The sequence below is a fragment of the Larimichthys crocea genome, chromosome XVII (assembly GCF_000972845.2).
Source record: "Larimichthys crocea isolate SSNF chromosome XVII, L_crocea_2.0, whole genome shotgun sequence".
NCBI lineage: Eukaryota > Metazoa > Chordata > Actinopteri > Sciaenidae > Larimichthys > Larimichthys crocea.
The window spans coordinates 4,989,004-5,011,728 of record NC_040027.1 but is presented as its reverse complement, the minus strand read 5'-3'; the positions used below and the strand labels follow the sequence as shown (position 1 = coordinate 5,011,728).

The following is a 22,725-nucleotide window of genomic DNA, read 5'->3' as shown; positions in this document are numbered from 1 at the left end:
TGTTACATGTCATCAACATAACATTGAGGCTAAAAGGTGTAGTCCTGGACTAATTGTGAAATCACATCAGGGAATAATATCACAGAAGACCTCACTGAGGTTACATAAAAGAGTTTCAGTTGAAGTGAAGAGCTTGTAATGACATCTTTAAAATACTGTAAATGAACTTGTAGATGAAGATGCTATAAAGATGACATCCAGCAGACAGTTTGAAATGTGTGTGTAACAGTCTGATAATCAGATGGGGTGAATTTAGTCTACTGGATTACAGACACTTGTCACCTCTCCAAATCAGCAGATTATTAAACAGCATGTGATAAGTATGAGTATTGATTATGAAATAAATTCACTATTTGAATTTAGACGCGGTATATATATATATATATTACAGTGTGCTAAAATCAGGAAATAATGTGTGTGTGTTCCTCCAGCGTGCTCCCCACATCAAGACAACCATATAAGCCCCTACATGAGCGGCAGCCATTCTGTAAGCCCCGCCCCACTGACCACGCCCAGATACTCACCCCTGCCGAGAGCCATAACCGGAGACGACGACATCTCCAGGTAAGACCTCACACTCACACACGTCCAGGTTTATTATGGAACCACTCTGTGTTGACTGTAAAGTCCCACCATGACTGTAAATGACCCATTCATTCAAATAAAACATGCACAACCTAAATATATTAATGATTATCTTTTAATTACACTCAAGGTTTCTAAACATAACCAAACATTTGAGGCTGAACTACCTATAGAAATAATTTGAGTAAAAACTTAATATATTAGATATCTATTTGATTGGATTTGATTTGATCTATACGTTTCCATACAGACTTACTACATGACATATGAATGAAATGAAAATAGCTCAGGTTTGGGCTTAAAGTGGGACTTGACAGGTAGGGGAACCCTAAGATCAGGCCTTTGGGCCACCGTGGGAGATGGGGACAAATAGTCTTTCTACATTGGTTTCTTGCTTCATAAAATGTGAGAAATTGCTGCTTTTATCTATTTTATAGAAACTTAATATCAATGTTTTAGACTGTTGTTCAGACAAACCAAGTAAAGACTGTGGTGGAACCCAGAAACTGACATAATGTAATACAGTGGTCCCTTGTTTATCGCGAGGGATACGTTCTAAAAATAACCCGCAATAGACGAAATCCGTGAAGTGATCAGCTTTATTTTTTACAATTATTATACATGTTTTAAGGCTGTAAAATCCCTAACCACACACTTTTATACACTTTTCTCAGACAGGCATTAACAACTCTGAGGTCTTACGTGGCCCTCAGACAGGTCCACAGCACTCTTGTGGGTGTGTGTGCGTGTGTGTGTGTAAAAGGCAGATGGCGGTGCGAATTTTTTTTTCCACTGTCTTTAATCCATTATAATGGACAGATTACAGCCTATCACAGTCGTCGTCACTCAACCAGCGTCACCGTGGTTACCAGAATATGACTTGTTTCGTCACAGGCCTTTGGACCAATCAGGACACTTCGATTAGAATAAATCTGATAAGCCTCAGACTGACTGCAGAATGGTCATTTTGACGTCTCCCCCTCTCTTTGTGTCTCTCCTTTATTCTCTCTTCCATCTCTGATTAGTTTCTCATGCAAATAGAGCATTATGGCTCTTAATGAACGTCCACTGTGACTCTGTAAGCGGTGGTGAAATATGTGAGCATTTATTATTTGTGCCATAAAACAAGAAATGCACCAATTTACCCCTTTCACTCTCTTGATACCTCGACTCAGAGTACTGCATCTGTCAGATTGTCTGATTAGAAGTCTCATTTTCACAAATTAGCATGGCACGCTGTGCGAGGCCCTATTGGATTTCGAAAGTTTAAAAGTAAATCGCATTTTCAACAGCCTATATGTACTCGAAAACTCCCCCCACTACCCCCCCAAAGTCGGGTGTAAAATTATGCATTTTGGGGGTCTCGCACATGGACGTGCAAAAATGGCTCGACAGCGCCACCTAGATGTATGTTTGTAGAGGGGCCCCTCGCCACGGTTTCATCTACGTGTACGAAATTTGGAGGGAGTATGTAACATACCGAGACACACAAAAAAGTCTCTTGGTGACCCGGGCTACAGTGAAGCGTACGGCGTCCAATTTTTGTCAAATTTGGCCTTTTCCAGGGGGCATACTTGAACGAACTCCTCCTAGGGATTTTATCCGATGTGTTTGAAACTTGGCTTGTGTGTTCTTAAGGCCTCGACAATGAAAAGTTTTTAAAATCACAACTTTTCATCAGAGGGCGTGGCCGTGACGGTGCGTCAAAGTCAATGGTGCCGATTTTTTTCGAAAAAAAATGAGACTCCATTTACTTTTGGGCTGATTTTCAGGCAAAAGTGTTGGCCTCTTATGTACTTTCTCAGAGCTGTCTGAAACTTATTGGTTATTAAGACCAATATTATGCAAAATTTGGCTGCATAATATTAGTTAGGGGGCAGGGCAAAAACGCTCTAGTGCCCCCTTGAACTTTTCTTTGAGGCAGCCCCGCCACAGTTTTGGACACAGAGTTATGAAACCTAATTGTAGAACATGGCAAGACCTACAAAAAAGTCTCTTGGACCAATGGGCTACAATGAACAGGAAGCGAGATATTTAAGAATGAAATCGCCATTTTTTGTGTTTCGGGCTGGTTGACAAGGTTTCATATTTGAACGAACTCCTCCTAGGGATTTTATCCAATTGACTTCAAACTTGGTAGTTGTGTTCACATAGACTTCCTGAGTAAAAGTTATCAAAATGATGAATTTTGAGGAAATGGTGTGGGCGTGGCAATCAATAAAAAGATTCAAAGAAGAAATCATCAGGAAGCACTTTCTCAGAGATGTCTGAAACTTCTTGTGGTTATTAAGACCGATGTTATGCACATTTCGGCATACGCACATGTGCGAGGGCCCGACCATCGCTGCTTGCAGCTTTAATTAGGGCCCGAGCACAGCACGCTGGGGCGAGGCCCTATTGGATTTCTAACGTTTAACAACGTTTAAAAGTAAATCGCATTTTCGACAGCCCATATCCCCTCGAAAACTCACGAAAATGTGCCTACCCCTCCAAAGTCGGGTGTAAAATTACACATTTTGGGGATCTCGCACATGGACGTACGCATATGGCTCTACAGCGCCACCTAGATGTGTGTTTTTGGCGGTGCCCCTCGCCACGGTTTCATCCACGTGTACGAAATTTGGAGGGAGTATGTAACATGCCCAGACGCACAAAAAAGTCTCTTGGTGACCCGGGCTACAATGAAGTGTATGGCGTCCAATTTTTGCCAAATTTTGACTTTTCGTGTTTTTGGGGTCATTTCCAGGGGTCACATTTAAATGAACTTCTCCTAGGGATTTTATCCGATGTGCTTGAAACTTGGCGTGTGTGTTCCTAAGGCCTCGACAATGAAAAGTTATCAAATACACAACTTTTCATCAGAGGGCGTGGCCGTGACGGCGCGTCAAAGTCAACGCTGCCGATTTTTTTCGAAAAAAAATGAGACTCCATTGACTTTTGGGCTGATTTTCAGGCAAAAGTGTTGGGCTATCATATACTTCCTCAGAGCTGTCTGAAACTTCACGTGGTTGTTAGGACCAATATTATGCACAATTCGACTGCATAATATCATTTGGGGGGCATGGCAAAAACGCTCCATAGCGCCCCCTTGAACATTTCTTTGAGGCAGCCCTGCCACGGTTTTGGACACAGAGTTATGAAACCTCAGCCCAATTGTAGAACATGGCAAGACCTACAAAAAAGTCTCTTGGACCAATGGGTTGCAATGAACAGGAAGCGAGATATTCAAGGATGAAAATTACCATTATTAGGGCCCGAGCATGGCACACTGGGGCGAGGCCCTATTGGATTTCAAACGCTGAACGACATCTAAAAGTAAATCGCATTTTCGACGGCCCATATCCCCTCGAAAACTCACGAAAATTTGCCTACCCCCCCCAATGTCGGGCATAAAATTACGCATTTTGGGGGTCTCGCACATGGACGTACGCATATGGCTCTACAGCGCCACCTAGGTGTGTGTTTTCAGAGGTACCCCTCGCCACGGTTTCATCCACATGTACGAACATGCCGAGACACACAAAAAAGTCTCTTGGTTCCCCAGGCTACAGTGAAGCGTACGGCATCCAATTTTTGTCAAATTTGGACTTTTCCGGTTTTGTGGTAATTTCCAGGGGTCGCATTTGAATGAACTCCTCCTAGGGATTTTATCTGATGTCTTTGAAACTTGGTGTGTGTTCTCAAGGCCTCAACAATGAAAACGTATCAAAATCGCAACTTTTCATTAGAGGGTGTGGCCATGACGGTGCGTCAAAGTCAACGCTGCTGATTTTTTCGAAAAAAAAATGAGACTCCATTGACTTTTTTGGCTGATTTTCAGGCAAAAGTTTTGGGCTATCATAAACTTTCTCAGAGCTGTCTGAAACTTCTTGGGGTTGTAAAGACCAATATTATGCACAATTCGGCTGCATAATTAATTAGGGGGTGGGGCAAAAACGCTCCATAGCGCCCCCTGGAATTTTTCTTTGGAACAGCCACAGTTTTGGACACAGAATTATGAAACTCAGCAACAGAATTGTAGAATTGTAGAACATGGCAAGACCTACAAAAAAGTCTCTTGGAGCAATGGGCTACAATGCACAGGAAGCGAGATATTTAAGAATGAAAATCGCCATTTTCTGTGTTTCAGCGTGGTTGACAAGGGGTCATGTTTGCACGAACTCCTAGGGATTTTACCTCATTGACTTCAAACTTGGTAGGTGTGTTCACATAGACTTCCTGAGTAAAAGTTATCAAAATTATGAATTTTGGGGAAACTTTGTGGGCGTGGCACTCTATGCACATTTCCACATGCACACATTTCGACGTGCGCACATTTCGACGTGCGCACATCTGCGAGGGCCCGACCATCGCTGCTTGCAGCTTTAATTAAGATTTGTTTTCTTTACCAACCCACCTTGATGAATGTACCATGAGAGTTGTGTTTTTATAACATTGACAAAGAAACTGTTCAGTGTGGATCTGATTGGTGTAACCTGGGTTAGAACCATTTCACTCAGAAGTCCATTCACTTCATATACAGCATATGGATTGGCTGTATTTATAAATACCCTGATACCCCGGGTAGGTATTCAACTCTTACTCTGTTTGTGAGAATGATACGATGATGCAGTACTTTCCTCACAATAAGACTATTGTTGTATTTGCACACATCACGCCTGTGACTTGGATTTCAAATAAAAAAACCAAAACATATTCATAACTATTTTCTGATTACACTCAGGGATTCCAAAGACAATCAAATATTTAAGGGAAAACATATATAGAATGAACTTGTTTAGAAACTGCTGTCTTACTGTAGTGTGTTACATTAGTAAATGGCTCAGGTTTGGGGTTTGTGTGGGGGGACTCTAAAATTTGGTCTTTGGGCCTTGACACGGGACAGGGGAGGAAGAGTGAAATTCTTTTTACATCTGTTTCCTGCTTCATAAAATGTGAGAATTTACTGCTTTTATACATTTTATATAAAGATAAAATCAGTGCTTTTAGTTCCTTGGTTCTTCAATATGTATTTGCCTGTTTTTCCTGTGATGTAGATTTTTTTCATGTGCTCAGTTTAGAAATGACGAATTACTGAAGAATCAAGTCATGTATCTTTCAAGTGTGTATGTGGACACTGTGGTGGTGCAACAGAGGCAGAGAGACAGTGCAATACTGACATCTGCTGGTCATCACAGTGACTTATTCTAATATTAAATACCAATTGCTCCACTGAGCTGTAAAATGAAAAAATATACAGTGTAATGCAAAATGTTAAAGTTTTCTTTTGTAGTTGCGTTGTAATATAACATATAAAATCATCTCTCACTTCTCACTACTTCTTAGACTGGGGTTAAACAGCTTAATATCAGTTAACTTTAAGCAGCAACAAAAGCAGCAGTTCTATCTAAGTCATAACTGACAATATACATTAAGATGTCTACAAAACGAATAAAAAGTACTCATTTGTGCTTAAAACTTGGATCCCATCATCTTTTACCCTAATGCGGTATGTGTCTGTTTCATTTGTGTTTCTTCAAGGGAACCCAGGCGGGTGGTGCTCCAACGGGGGTCCACAGGACTTGGTTTTAACATTGTTGGAGGGGAGGATGGAGAGGGAATCTTCATCTCCTTTATTCTAGCTGGAGGTCCAGCTGATCTGTGTGGGGAGCTACGGAAGGGAGACCGCATCCTGTCGGTAAGACCTGACACAGACACTGTCACCATTACTACTATTAATACCTCTACAATGTAATATTTTATCTACAATTAATATTCTACACAAGGGAACTTCTGTCTCTTTTAAATTGTTGATGTGTTGTCATACAGAACAGCTAACTATAAACAAAGAAATAACAATATTTTAGAATATATGAATTTTTTTAACTTGAACTGAAGAGAGAACTAAAGAGTTTAAAGACATTTCACTAAACTGTCCATGTTAGCAGTCATTACGTCAGCACTAATGGCTGATGGGTGTGTGTGTGTGTGTGTGTGTGTGTGTGTGTGTGTGTGTGTGTGTGTGTGTGTGTGTGTGCGTGTGCGTGTGTGTGTATGTGTTGAAGCTTTATTTTGTTTTCCACTAAAGTGAAATATGACTTTCATTTTTTTCAGACAGGATTTAATGGTGACTTTTAATGACTGCATTATGATGCAAGCGCTGCCATGAAATTATTTTATCCATTAAACAAGCTTTCAATATTACACATGCACACTTATTGACCCACTAACAGTGTCCTTCTCACTGTACATTTATTAATAATAATCCAAGGCATGAGCTCTAATTGTATGTGTGCGTATGTGTGTGTCTAGGTGAATGGTGTGGACCTGTCCAGTGCTACACATGAGCAGGCAGCCGCTGCTCTGAAGAATGCAGGACAGAATGTTACCATAGTAGCACAGTACAGACCTGAGGGTGAGTACTGCTAAACAGCACAATATTGTCCATCTCCTTCACAGATGAATGCATTCAAATATCAACAGAAGAGATTTATTTTGAAATGGACACCAGAAAATCCTGTTTTGACTGGCATACAGAGATCACCTCTGACCACGCCCAGTGTCACCTCTTCTTCTTCTTCTTCTTCTTCTTCTTCTTCTTCTTCTTCTTCTTCTTCTTCTTCTTCTTCTGTTATGTTTCAGTTCACTATTTGTGCAACATACATGCACACACACACACACACACACACACACACACACACACACACACACACACACATACATACATACACCACAAGCAGATCTGTGCAGAGCTGAGATTTCCCAACAAGCACCATCCTGAATGTTTGTCTATTGGGAGTGACTGAGAAGGCTGTAACCAAGGAAACTTGATTACAACTGCTGATTGGCTCAGCTAATGGGATATCTGGGGGACTAGAGTATAACATACTCACACACTAACACAGCATCAGGTGCCCTGGTCCCCTGATTCCCCTGTACTGGCAGAGGTTGTGTGTGTGTGTTTGTATATTATATGGTCCAGGAAGGTGTGTTGTTCTAGGTAAGACCAGAGTGTGCTCACATGATCACAGGCCTTTAAAAAGATGTGGAAAATGCTGTCAGAACATAATGCAGCTGCACTATGGAAAGCTTATGGAAGCAGTGTAGTGATATCCTCATACACCATGATGAAAACCACAATATATGGATTATTTAGAATTGTTATTTGATCCTTTTGAGGTTAGATTAAAAAAAAAACATTGTAAATCACTCTCATAGCACTCATACAGATATGATATTTTATTTGAATCTGTGACATTTACTTTCATATTCTTTCTGTTTCAATAGAGAATAAATATCTACAACCTTTTCATGAAAGCTCTTTGCTGTTCTAAACCATAATTTCACAGCATGCATTTGAACATTTAGTGTAATGTTGCAGATATAACTGGAGCAGAACTGCATGAAGTTCATTTCATATTTATTTTCAGATACAGCAGCTGTTATTTTTCAGATTTGTGGTTTCAACTGTAGGAATATTTGAAACTCAAAGGTAAGCTCAGGTGGATGATGGTGACATCTTGTGTTGTTATCCTGGTGGTTGGTCATACCTATTTCTTTAGCAAATATACTTTACTTTACTGAGTGTGCGTGCATGGGGCGCCTGTGTGTGTGTGTCTGTGTGTGTGTCTGTGTCGTGACTCTCATTAGTGACTGTTGACTGAACTCTCTATCAAACCTTCTGTCCACGCTGGGCTTTGGTCAGCTCTATGTGTGTGTCCATCTGAGGTTCATGTTTGTCCCGTTCCCGTGGCGATAGCATGTGGTGACCAGCAGCACTCCCTCTGTTTCACACACACACTTCCTGCCAATGGCAGAGGAACTTATAATGACCTCCACCAGGAAAGGAAAAGTGTCCGTCTCACTGTTTGCGTGCAGGTCTCCTCCTGTTATTTATATTAAATATGGTTGTAGGCAAACACAACAACAGTGCAGGTAGCCACAGAAGCTCTCATGGCATGTGTGTGTGTGTGTGTGTGTGTGTGTGTGTGTGTGTGTGTGTGTGTGTGTGTGTGTGTGTGTGTGTGTGTGTGTGTGTGTGTACTAGCTTGGTCAGCGACATGGTTGATTAAAGTTGATGCAGCAGATATAGATCCATATTTATTTTAAGAACAGCAGATGGAGCATGTTTGTCTGTGAAAAGTCTTCATGCTGTGTTAGCGCTGCCGACATTCCTCTTCATGTTTTAAGCCAATTTTGTCAGACCTATGGCTACAAAGTATGTTAACCCCAAATTGATATGTCTTTGGCCAGACAGAGGTGTTTGACTAGAATTCCTTCCAAAATAACTGTCTGACTTTTTGTCAGATTTTTGGTGCATACATTTCAGTTGAAGTGTATTGTGGTGAATCAGACAATCCTTAAAAAAATACAAACCATTTTCCTTTGTGTTACTTAATTTTACAGTATAAATATTCATGGATATGAATTTATATTTTATGTGATGCTCCAATTCCAATGATTAGCATACACTCAGTGTCTATAATATACTCACAGTAAGAAGTAAATTGTTTACAAGCTGTAGTTAGTTATTTCACTCTCTAAAAGAACTCACTTCATGAAAACCATCCTCACAAAAAAATAACAACATGCAATATAAACTTGCTTTGAACCCACGCTGTGGAGGTTGCAGTGTCATTGTCAAAATCTGCACACATTACCCACAAAACAACCCACTTTGTTCAGGACTTTTGGAAGTGTGGTCTCTCTGTCACAGAGATGAGAGATAAGCTACACTTCTTTCTGACTCCACATTTTTGAAACTTCCGATTCCAGCCAGCAGATGCTGACCACAAAAGGCTTTATACAACTATCTTCACCTAAAAACAGACCTTGAATTTAGAAACATTCTCAGTTTGTTGCTTTAAAGACTAAAATGTGTAAAAGTAGAGAAGGCAATGAAATATCAGAAATATTTACAGTATCTACAGTTAGCTAACATTAGCCACCACAAGCTACTGCTCATGCCAGTTCTTCATGGTGAGAGCAGTGATCTCACTAATTTTAGTGAACATCACTGGCATGCATTTGAATTACCGCCTAATCACTGCAGAACTTTGTGGTTTTCTCGAGTTCGGTCCTGTATGCTATCGAAACTTCTCGAGCATTCCAAGGCCCTTAATGAGGTTTAGCAGCAGAGTTAGAATAATGATCTTCACGAAAAAAGTTTCCTCACAATGATTTTCACAGGCTGTAGCAGCAAAAACCCTGAATGGACAGAACTGAGCAAAACAAGGTAGAGGGTGTCACACAGTATGTGTGAAACAAACAAAGCTTTTTGACAACATAAGATGATATAGAAATGAACAAAGTAGACACATGGTTTTTAAAGAGTAAAGCAGATATACGGTGTATGAGGGGAGGTTAAGAAAAGAAATAGATAACCAGTAAAATGTTAAAACCAGAATTCATTTCTCAACAGGAAATCCTAAGTGTTACTTTTCCTCAAATCCACTTACTGTTTGTACTGACCAGAACAATATCTAGATGTTCATTAAAAGACCAAAATGTCAATGTATTGACCTTTAAGCATGATCTACCCCCTGTGCCTGCTTCCTGATGTGGGACTGGTAATGCCTGCAGGTTGACAGCAGTATTAGTCACTGGGATTACACACAACCATCACGGACACACACTGTCACACACATACTGTACACATACAGACACACTCGGCGTCTGTGTGTTGTGCACAAGTTGAAGATTAACAGCAACTTTATCTGTGAGCTTTTAGAATCAAAGTTGTGGGAATATTACCTTCTGGATACATACAGTAGGCTGCTTTCTTTTTTTTTCCACTTCACTTTATTGCTGTTTTTCTCTTTACCTCAGTTTCCTTCCTTTTCCCTTCATCATCTTCCTTTCCACCTGTCAGCTCCCCTTCTCCTTCTCCTCCCCAGTGTTACTGGTGTCTGTGGTAATGGCCTGACTCATCGCCCACAGAGTGTGATTTGGCGTATTTCAGCTGAAACTTGTAACAGGAAGGTGACTGATTGGCAGCGTGTTGCTGTGACACTGTCATGCTGAGGCTTTTATTAGCTGCCAGAGATGAAACACATTTATCAGCTTCCACATTTAAACAGCGCATTACTATAAAACATTCCTCATTTTTGTCTTTCTCTTGTCTCTTTCTCTCTCTTGTCATCTGCTTTGCAATCCAATCAATTAATCATTACCAATATGACTATGACTGTACTGTATCGTATCCATTATAGATGAGCCTCTTCCAGTGCTTCTATATATATATATATATATGATGCTTGGATACAAGGTGGGCTTGGGACATAACAAACAGTACCCACCATGGAAGAGACGATTAGGCCAAGATAAAGGCAACACGGAGAGAAGTTAGCCAGCTAGCTGAACTGCAGAAAGGAAACATGGTGAATAAAGGGGTGCCCAGGAAGTACAACTCACTCTCCATACCAGAGGCACTCAAAACTGCCAAACAGCGACTAACAGCTCTGGCCACCCGGTTGAACAGATACACCAAGGAGGGAGAGGCCAGGAGAATAAACAAGCTGTTCTCCACTGAACCAGCCAAGGTGTACTCTCAGTGGCAGGGAAACAACAACTGGTCAGACCCGCCAAGAGCTGAGGTGGAAAAATACTGGAAAGACATATGGGAAAGAGAGGCATCACACAACACCAATGCCCAATGGTTAGTGGACCTAAGAGCTGACCACAGCAACCTCCCAGAACAAGAACCAGTAACCATCTCAATGGCAGACATCCAAGAAAGAGTGTCAAAGATGAAGAGCTGGACAGCACCAGGCCCCGACATGATCCATACGTACTGGCTGAAGAAGCTAACTGCACTCCATGAGCGCCTAGCAGCACAGATGAACCAGCTGCTCAGGGATGGGACCCACCCAGAGTGGCTAACCCAAGGCAGGACAGTCCTAATCATGAAGGACCCCCAAAAGGGACCCATCCCATCCAACTACCGGCCAATCACCTGTCTCTGCCCAACATGGAAGGCCCTGTCAGGCATCATTGCGGCAAAAATGAGTAAGCATGTGGCTCATTACATGAGCGAGGCACTGAACTGTATAAGATCAACAGGAACCTAAGGACCTTCATCCAGAATTCAATGGAAATGTGAAAGACAACCCTAGAGGCCAATTCAAAGCCCATTGCCCAAGTCAACATCAAGTGCGGCATATACCAAGGAGATGCGCTATCACCACTGCTGTTCTGCATAGGCCTGAACCCCTCAGTCAGATCATCATGAAGAGCAGGTACGGGTACCGATTCCGTAGTGGGGCAACAATCAGCCACCTGCTCTACATGGATGCCATCAAGCTGTATGCCAGGAACGAGCGAGAAATGGACTCACTGATCCACACCACCAGGATCTACAGCGATGACATAGGGATGTCATTCGGATTGGACAAGTGTGGCCAGGTGGTCTCAAAGAGAGGCAAGATGATCCGGACTGAGGGGATTGACCTACCAGAGGGCAACATAGGTGATATCCAAGACAGCTACAAGTACCTTGGCATCCCACAGGCTAATGGAAACCATGAAGAGGCCACAAGGAAGTTAACCACAGCCAAATACCTCCAGAGAGTAAGGCAGGTCCTGAAAAGCCAGTTTAATGGTAAGAACAAGGTCCAAGCCATCAACATGTACGCACTACCAGTCATCAGATACCCCGCTGGCATTATAAACTGGCCAAAGGAGGAGATAGAAGCGACAGATATCAAGACTGGAAAGCTCCTCACCATGCCACCCTGAGGCTATAAACTAAACGGAAAGAGGGAGGCCGAGGGCTAGTGAGCGTCAAGGCCACAGTCCAGGATGAAACATCGAAAATACGAGAATACATCAGAAAGATGGTCCCGAAGGATGAACTGCTAAGTGAATGTCTCAGGCAGCAGAACCCTGATGAGAGTGCAGAGGAGGAGGAACAGACAACCTGGAGGGACAAACCCCTACATGGCATGTACCACCGTCAGATAGAGGAAGTGGCTGATATCAAGAAATCCTACCAGTGGCTGGATAATGCAGGACTGACCGACAGCACAGAGGCACTAATCATGGCAGCACAAGAACAGGCCATAAGCACAAGAGCCATAGAGGCCAGGATCTACCAGAGTAGACCAGACCACACCCAAGATGCAGTGTGTAAAGAAGCCCCTGAGACAGTCCAGTACATAGTAGCAGGGTGTAAGATGCTAGCTGGATCAGCGTACATGGAGAGGCACAACCAAGTGGCTAGGATAGTATACAGGAACATCTGCAACCAGTATGGAATAGAAGTACCTAAATCCCAATGGGCCATACCACAGAAGGTGGCTGAGAACAACAGGGCCAAGGTGCTGTGGGACTTCAGCTTCCAGACTGACAAACAGGTCCTGGCTAACCAACCAGACATAGTGGTGGTGGATAAAGAGCAGAAGAGGGTAGTGGTGATAGATGTGGCGATCCCAGCTGACGCCAACATCAGGAAGAAGGAACATGAGAAACTTGAGAAGTATCAAGGGTTGAAAGAGCAGCTGGAACGGATGTGGAAGGTCAAGGGTTGCGTGGTCCCTGTGGTAGTGGGGGCACTTGGGGCAGTAACCCCCAAATTGGGAGAGTAGCTCCAGCAAATCCCAGGAACAACATCTGAAGCCTCAGTCCAGAAGAGTGCAGTCCTAGGAACATCAAAAATACTGCGCAGAACCCTCAAACTCCCAGGCCTCTGGTAGAGGACCCGAGCTTGAGGATGACACGGATACCACCCCACCGGGGTGAGAAGGATATATATATATATATATGGTCTGAAATCACTACAAAAAACAAGTCTATATAATGCCTTGGAAATGTAGAAAAGAAGCTTTATTTATCCTCTTTGAACAACAACAGAGTTTTGCAGCAGCAACAACAAAACAAATTCAAACAGGAAAAGTTCAAGAATAGAACAGAGATGAGTCTGAATTAAAGGCGCCATGTGACGATGTGACGTTTTCTTGTGAACAAAGTGAGTGTTGTGTGTTCCTTTCAGGCTAACCATGATGTGTTAAACACATTTCCTTTGCTTGTTTTAGTATTTTAAATTGTGCAGATGGCAACCTCCGTTTCTGGGAAATTAAGCCAATGGCTACAGAACAAGTCAGTGTCCATAAGTGTCCATGTTAAAATGTCCACCTTCACAGCAAAAACAAACATGTTTACAGCCTGCTACAAAAAACAGTTTTGGTCTCTATAGCTATAGCCCGCCTCAGGCCCCTGATGATCTATGTCTTTGCTGATTTTCAGATTAGCCAGAAGGTGGGAGAGGCAGTAAAGCCAACATGGCAGTGGCCAGTGCCACACACAGGCAGAAACCCGTGGGCGATGTCATGCATGCACTATCCATTCTTTTGACTGTCATTGGTGTTGACACATTGTTGTGCCTTTCTATGCATTACTGCCACCAACTGTCCATCAGTGGAATAGCGTGAAGTCAGCAGCAGGTATTGCATTCATGATACAAAACAAAAAGAAGAGCTCTCCTCAGTACTACCAATGGTCAAACCCCCCGCAGGATATCATTATATAAGTAATAAAAAGTATAGATATTAAAGTTGTAATGACAAACAGGACAGAACATCCATGCTTCTTCCTGTGGGAAAGTAAATAAGGGGGGATGTATTGATTATTGACTGTACATTCATGCAGCAGTTATTGACACTGATTACACTCATGCCAGGTTTATATAAATATGGCTCTGATCCAATATTAGAAATGGTGACAGAAAAGAAAATACTGGTGCAATGCACACAGCTCTAAAGATGAGATCTGCCCGTCTCCAGTGGTTTTCTATTGGATAATACTGAAGCTGCACAATGCAGAGAGAAGGTCTCTGCCAGCTGCTGAACAGGGGAACAATGTTCCTCTAGGGAGAGAGGAGAGGAGAGGAGAGGAGAGGTAAATGGAGGAAGGAGTGCATGTGAGCCCCTGAACCATTAGTCTCTGTCATCACCCCTCCCCCTCATCTTTTCCTCCTCCTCCTCCTCCTCCCTTGTACCCCTTTACAGTCTCTCTCTTTATCTCTATTATGTCTTGTTTTCTCCCTTGATCTCCCTGTTTGTGTCCCTCTCTTGCTCTTAATCTGATAATGCTGCATTCAGGTGATGTGTGTTGACAGAGGCAGTTAGATGTTCATAATGTAGAACTTCATATCAATGTGGGTTACTGTATCACTGTTGGGGGTGGGGGTGATGTCTAGGGAAAGAAGTAAAGATAGAAGGGATGGAGAGAAGAAAACATTATCAATTATCAGACAGAAACTGTAAAGAAACTGAAGATGAAGAGGGAATGAGAGACAGACTGAGACACAGACAAACATAAACGATGAAGACTTTCTACTACGAATGAAGGCAGATGCTCATCATCATTCTTCTTCTGCTCTTTCCTCACTTTTTCCAGATAAAAAAAGGATAGGAGATATGAAATGGAGGCTCCAATTAAGCTTTCCAAAAATCAATATTCAAAATGCTTGGTTAAGATTTAATGAGTGTGGGGCGGTCTGTAGCGTAGTGGGTTAAGCGGCTGCCCCGTGTGTAAGAGGCTATAGTCCTCGCTGCACCCCGGTTCGAATCCCGCATTTGATGGCCATTTACTACGTGTCACTCCCCTCTCTCTGCTTCCTGTCTGTCTTCAGCTGTACTATCATAAAAGGCAAAAAAAATAATCTTAAAAAAAAAAAAAAGATTTACTGAGTGTGTTTGTGTGGCACGTGTGTGTAGACCAATTCCCTGGGGCAGGAGACCCTGGCATCGACTCAGCTTCCTGCATGAGTGACCTGAGGAAACAGTATGTGTGTGTGTGTGTGTGTGTGTGTGTGTGTGTGTGTGTGCATGTGTGTGTGCGTCTCCGCCCTACAGCAAGCTGCTGTCAAAAAGGGGGAGGATCAAATGGGTGCACCAGCGAACGAGAGATAGAGAAAGAGAGGAGCGTAGTAGAGAGAGAGAGTTGTTTCTGTGGCAGCTGAGCAGCACTGGACTGATTTGACACACACACACACACACACACACACACACACATTTCCTCTGTGCCACACACTACTGCATACCTACACACACTTCTTTTTTTTTCTTACATTTTTCTGCTCTCCATCATCTCCCTCTCTTTCACACACACACACACTCCTCTCTGTTTTTTTTTCTTTTCATTCACGAGTCTTGGGACTCTAAGCTGCATAAACCCCTCTCTCACACGCGCACACACTTACCGAAAGCCACCATACCGCCATCACATTGCGGACGTTAAGCCTGCCTTCCTGTCTGCCTGCAGCATGTGAGTACAGCTGAGCGTGATCTGGGAGAGACAGACCTGATTTACTTGCTTACATCCTGGCATGACTGCTTACGGTAACATTTCAACCTATAACACTTTTAGCCTTTAGTTCAGGGACTTTGACTGTTTCAAGGAACAATGCTAAAGGTAATATCGAACTTGTATATGATGCTTTGACACTGTTACCCCTCTGATGATCAGGGATCGGCTCCTCTTTGGTTGAACGACTCTCACAGTAGTTTAGGATCAACACTTCCAGTACTGTTGCTGTGCTGCTTTCGCTTCGGCACTCTGCTTTGCTCTTAAAGCAGGAGATGATCAGAGCTGCAGCCTCAGCAGCTTCAGCTTTGTCTGTCACTTCAGGACTCAATAACACTAATATCTCAGCTGCTCACAGTCTGTAGATGACAGAGAGGAGCACCATCTCTCTGTAGCTCTACAGCATCTATGGCTTTGTCTCTTGTTTCAACACAAACTTTATTTTTTAGTTTGCTGCAATACATTTAAGCTCAATCACACTCATTAATCTGCTTCCTCTCCTTGACTCTTCAGTTTCTCTCCATCCTGTCTTGTATTCTCTCTCTCCCTCTCTCTGTCTCTCTCTCTCTCTTTCTCTCGCTATCTCTCTCTCTTGTTCTATATCCCATAATGCTGCATTGATGCACTGATGATGTGAAAGTTCATACAGTGTCTGGTGATTGTGATGCGGTGTGGTGAGGCCACAGTAAAACAAACTGAAATAGAACTGTTAATCCATCAATTTGAAGTGGATTAGAGCTGAGATTAAAAAATGCCAGACTGAGGTCAGCAGTGAAAGATATTCAAGGTTGAAGCTAGTGACAAAATTTACAGCAAAAGTGTATTTTGATTTGTCAACAAATGGCAAATCTACCAAAACTCTTTTTCCAGAACTGTTTTTAAAAGTGTAGCTTGAGAATTAAAGGCTGAGATGAGCTGCTTTGGGGGAAATCAGAGCCAAGGTCTGGGGGTTGTCAGCTTGTTTTTGATGGTGTTCAGAGGTGAACGAGGAAATGAAAACAGAAAAGGAGGAAATGTCAGGAGATACTGCAGGTCTTTGTGTGTGTGTTCCTGTGTGTGTAAGTGCATAACCGTGTGTACCTCGAGTATGATTGAATTACTCAGGGTTAATAAGATTCTGTAGTCCACAGTAATGGTTCAGGCACACACACACACACACACACACACACACACACACACACACACACACACACACACACGCACGCGCACACACGCACACACATACATAGGGACATCCTTCAGAAGGGCCTTCTCGGGCTTATTGCCAGTGGCGTTGTCATCCGAGTGTTAGTTCAGAGGTTTCTGGGAAGCTGTGTGGTGTTAAGACTAGAGGACAGTCAGTGAGGATTTATTACACACATATCTGCTGTTTGCTCACACACCCTGAATCAAAAATGAAACTCTCATTTTGAGACAGCAGCTAAGAGCATATAGTTAGTAGATATCATCTTAAAATCCACATTAGAGAGTGCATTATGTCATTTGTTTTTCCACTCTGTGCATTTCCATAAATAATGCACATTTATAATTAAAGAGGCACGGTGGCATTTTTATGGCCACTAGAAAGAGTTTTTGCAGCATGTAGCAGAGGGATACTAAAGCACATGCTATGCTGAGCGTATGAGCAAATGATTGCACTTTGCATTGATTGGCTAACTGGTTGCTCTCTTGCAATTTACTACTTGTCATTCAAGCGAGGCAGGGATACAGTTATTCATGGTAATTAAAGTGGAACTGCCGTTTGAGAATTCATTGTTGTATTTGTGTGAAGCATCAGCAGAGACATGTGTGGAAGGTTGACAGGAGAAAAAAATGCATTGATGTGTTTAAGTTGCAGTTTTACAGCCTCTGTGTTTCGTTCTCTGTTTGTGTGTTTCCGGTCAATGAGCAAACGTGAACTAACAAACTAACACCATGAAAACACTGCGCTGATGATGCTTCATCACACCACCCCTGAGCCGCTTCAGCGTCACTGTGTGAACTCAGTGTGCATGTTATAATGTGACATTTGTGTTCAGGGCATGCTATCCTATTTTCCACCTGTAGCACAACATGTAGGCATCTGAAGTCAGAAACATTTATGACAGCTTTAATCTGACTCACCTTCAGATAACTGTTACTCTCGTGGGACAACAGTGTGTATCAGAAACAGCATGATAACTAAACATTTGACTCGTTGTTGGCATGTTAGCAGAAGAAGGAAGGTAGGAAGGAAGGAAGGAAGGAAGGAAGGAAGGAAGGAAGGAAGGAAGGAAGAAAGGCATAAATGGTTAAGACCGAAAGACATTGATTGTTCCAGACCGCTGTTCAGTAATTGAAACATATCTGGTCCCGTGCCCATTGATGGCGGTTCCTGTTACTTAGAGAAGCAAATGACCGATCAGAGTTTAGCTGGCTGGGTTGAAAAATCAATACATCATCTGAAAACACAACACTAGCAAGCTACCCTGCTGCATTCATGAAAAACAGCAGTTACCAAATCAAAATGGGTTTTGTTGTGTCCATGAGCACTGCAGGAAGAATTCATCTCAATAAATACACTCTGATATCAACAACAACCACCTGCATGAAGAGATTTGTAAATGTAAAAGTTTGTTCCAGAGAAGAGGAGCCTGATAGCTGAAAGCTCTGGCTCCCAATCAACTTTTGGACACTATAGGAACCACAAGGAACCCAGCATCCTGAGAGCGCAGTGTTCTAGAGGGGTAGTAAGGTATTATGAGCTCTTTTAGATATGATGGTGCCTGACCATGAAGAGCTTTGTATGTAAGGAGGATAATTTTAAATTCTATTCTAGATTTATTAGGGAGCCAATGCAAGGAAGCCAAAATGGGAGAGATGTGATCTCTGATCTTGGTTCCTATCAGAACACGTGCAGCAGCATTCTGAATTAGCTGCAAAGTCTTGAATGAACATGGAAAATTCTTTTTCACCACACCTCAAAATAACTGTAGGAAATGTGGTTAACACTGTGTATAACCCTCCCTTACCCTTAGCTGTGTAAAGCCTCGGCTCTGTAATTTAGTTTCTGAATCACAAAGATGATCGAAATGTACAAAATCACTGTGCTGCATATAATGTGGACTAATAGGTTGCTTGTAAACGTTGCTTAAATGAGATGTTTCAATAGTTTGTGTAATAATTGTTTTTCAGACCTGTCACCTGTCTAACAATGTTTGTCCCATGTGTGTCTCTGTGTGTGTTTGTAGAGTATAGTCGTTTCGAGGCAAAGATTCATGACCTGAGGGAACAGATGATGACCAGCAGTGTCAGCTCCAGCTCCACGTCACTCCGCTCCACACAGAAACGCACACTTTACGTCAGGTAATGGACACACACACACACACAGCAGACAGAAGTGACTGATTGTCTAGTGTCCTTCAGCATGACATAACTATTATAAGGTCTTATCTCAGCTGCAGCCACTACGTTTGGTGTGTGTCTTCGAGACGCTGAAAGAGAAGTAATCACGTCGAAAAGCACAATTAGATTGTCTGGCAAATACTGTCTATCACACAACACATCTATCGCCTGTCAACTATCTTGTATCAGTGTGCTTGTGTGCTCCTGTGTCCTTGTGTCATCCTTATCCTCGCCTGTCCAGTTTTTTCAGTCTTCTCTGAATCACCCAGTCCCTCCTTAGTTTCCTGTACACACACACTTTTAAAGTCCTTTCTTTACAAGGATCACAGCATTTGAAGTATTGATTCAACGCTAGGTCACTTATAAGTCACAATGGAGCACTCGAGAGATCAATAGAATCGAAACAGAGACAGCAGCTCTAATGGTCACACTGATCATTGTTAGGCTCATTGTTTTAGTCATTAGCTACAAACAAAGAGCAAATATGAGCCAGCCACAGTCAACTAAAAAATGATATTTTTATTCACATGATGACCAATCAAAGGGAGAGAACGAGGGAGTTAAATCATCATTGAACAGTATATACTGTACATTATTTATAGGAGAAGGAGAAGCACAATTCAATTTATCCAATCAAAATTAAGATCACACTAACACTGTGACAACAGTCACTTATTCTGTAACAAGAACAGGAACATGCTGCTTCCTCTGAGGTAGGGTTGCTCCATTATCACATTCTGATTATTCAATAATGAACTCCAGAGAGAGACCAGGTTCAGGACTATAACATCAACGGTTCAACGACAACATCACATCTGTGTCTGGTCAGGCTTGAAAGGAACTTGTTAGGGAGTTTTACAAATGTCTTTTATCTGTCATAGTAAATAACATAGATTTTGTCTCAGCCATGACTAATGACTAATGAGCCTAAATTGGCTCTTGGTGGACATTGTGAGTGAGTCTTGTGCTGGTAACATATCACCTCTATTTTGTATCTTTGTTTTTGTGGCCTAGAAGGAAAATGCAGCAGCAGCCGGGTCAGAGTCACCTTGAACTACTCACATTCTCTCACACACTGACTCACACTCAGGGCAGCACTGTGGTCAGACTCTATAGAAGAAAAAGGTCACACTAATCCCTCTGGGAGCTGTAGTCATCCATTGACTTAAAATTGCTGTTTTATTGAATATGCACCTAAATTATGATTCTCGTTTTTGTTGGAGTCGATGCCAGAGGACCCACAGTGCTTTTTAAACCCTCCAATGACATACCACCATTAAAACAAATGACTGTCTTTGTGATGTGTGAATGTAAATTCAATAGAAAACTATCGGGAAACATGCAGCTGCTTGCAGTCACCCTTGTTAATTTTTTTTAAATAGGTATGATTGTCACAAGCATAAGTTAAGTAGCCACTGTTATTATTTTGTTTTGGGTGTTCGAGGCTATTCACTGCTTCGATTCAATGAAATGATCAGGTGGCCTGGATTAGGATGGTTGATTGCTGATTGACTGCTTTGAGATACTGAATTGCATTTTAGCTGCATACAAGTGAAATGGTGCAATGATAATACAATGAAGCAAACAATAAAACATAAGAAACAATAGAAAAAAAAGCATTTGACACCAGGTAAGAGAGAAAGACCGGTTTGAATATAATGCTCTTTTTAAAGGCTTCTTCTACAGGAAGAGCATCACATTGATGGTACGTTCAGTATTATCACCTTTTATTTCCAGTCAAGCAACAAGAGACAAACAGTGAGCTCTGATCAGAACACTGAAGTCACATAGTGCTGATATATGTATTCTCTATACATGAAAATAGGAATCTCAAAAAGAATCCTGAACAGATGGGAACCTAAAGTAAAGCAGATAAGATGGGTGTGATGTGAGTTGTTTCTCTGGACCTGGTCAACAGCCTTGCAGCAGCATTCAGGTCCAGTTGAAGACAATCCAGAGATAACTTACTAAGGCAGGTGAAAAGGGAATTCCAGTAATCTATTAAAACATCAATGATCTGTAGCTGAGTTTGATGATGTTTCTCAAGTGGAAGAAACATGAACGGGTTAGTGAGTTTATATTCAGTTTTTATATATTAATATGCTGATCAAAGTATGATTGATCAAATATAACACCACGATTTCTTAAATTAGACTTTACATCTAATGAAAGGGAGCTAATACACTGAGCAAGCTTTGAAGCAATGATAAGGACCTCAGTCTTCTCCATAAAAAGTTGTTCACCATCCAACAGAAGAAGTTTTTGTTACCTTAGAATGAAGCTTTTTCATCTACAGAGTGAGCAGGTCCTCCATGTTGAACCTCTGTGTTGTAGATAAGACGTTTTGCTACCATAATTTCTCCTTCATGTTAAGAAGGAGAAGGATTATTATCAGCAACTTATTATTATCAGGTGTCTGTGGCACTGCTGTGCTCTGAGTTAATATCAGCTTACCAACATGCTTACAGTGACAACGCTAACAAGCTGGAATCATTTAAGTTTACCTTGTTCACTGTCATATTTTAGCATGTCACCTTGCTAACATTTGTGAATTAGTCTTAAACAGAAAATAGAGCAGACACACACAGACACATTCTGTTAGTTTGGCAGGTCTTTAGTCATAAACCAAAGTGTAGGGCACTGAACAACTGAATTCATTTTTCTATATATGACTGTAGATCTGTACATATGCATGTGTCAGATAATACCATGACACCGACCTCGTACGGTCAGTTAATCACTCTACGTGCTGAACTGTAATGCCTATGTTCCTCTGGAGTCTTTTCAAAATCAGCCATAAGCCACGATCATTTCAAGGTTATATAGAATAACTAGAAACATTTCTAAAGAAATTTTGAGTGTGCCTGACTCTGGCCCTGTTACCAACATACAATTATTACTGACACTGCTCAGCAAATTCAGTACTAGAAAATTCTTGCAGAAATTTTGAGAGTGACGAGTGGGCTGTTGCCGGGGGTCTGTATTCAAAAAGCACACCTCAAATAGTCATTTTTAACATGTTTATTTCAACCCGTTCTCATTCCCAACGCGTAAAATACCGACGCTTTGTCACGCCCCTTGACGTCTGATACCGACGTAAAAGGTACCCTTCCGCATCTGTATGAAACGCTCTGGGTTGTCAATTGACTCCAGTATAATGCGTTTGCGCTGGTCAGAGCTCCAGCCGTCCATTCACTCCAATAATAACCCGACCACAGCGATACATGACGCTGCAAGCTACAATCTGATTGGACAACCCTCTGCCCGGAACTGTTTTTCTTACTATGTCAAGGATTTCTTTTATTGATATCATCAACATTTGTCAGCACAAACACGCCAAAGTGTCACTGATAATTCAACAATAAGATAGCTTCATGTTGTGGCCCTCAGTATGTTTTTTTTCTCCTTCTAGCCTGAGAAATAAACTTTTATTCCTATGTTTTGGATAGCGGAAAGGCCTACACTACCCAGAATGCTCGTCCACTGACGATTTGC

General features: G+C 42.0%; 1 protein-coding gene across 3 annotated transcripts in view; it reads left to right on the top strand.

The window, feature by feature from the left end:
* LOC104939120 (disks large homolog 1) overlaps positions 1-20,648 on the top strand; it is a 165,218-nt gene extending 144,570 nt beyond the window's left edge. For all 3 annotated transcript variants that reach the window (XM_027290624.1, XM_027290625.1, XM_027290626.1), the window contains 4 exons: positions 432-564; positions 6,106-6,262; positions 6,877-6,979; positions 19,077-20,648. In XM_027290624.1, coding sequence (XP_027146425.1) covers positions 432-564; positions 6,106-6,262; positions 6,877-6,979; positions 19,077-19,195 — 512 coding nt within the window. In that variant the 3' untranslated portion in view covers positions 19,196-20,648. The remainder of the gene's footprint in view (positions 1-431; positions 565-6,105; positions 6,263-6,876; positions 6,980-19,076) is intronic.
* The last annotated feature ends 2,077 nt before the right edge of the window (positions 20,649-22,725 follow it).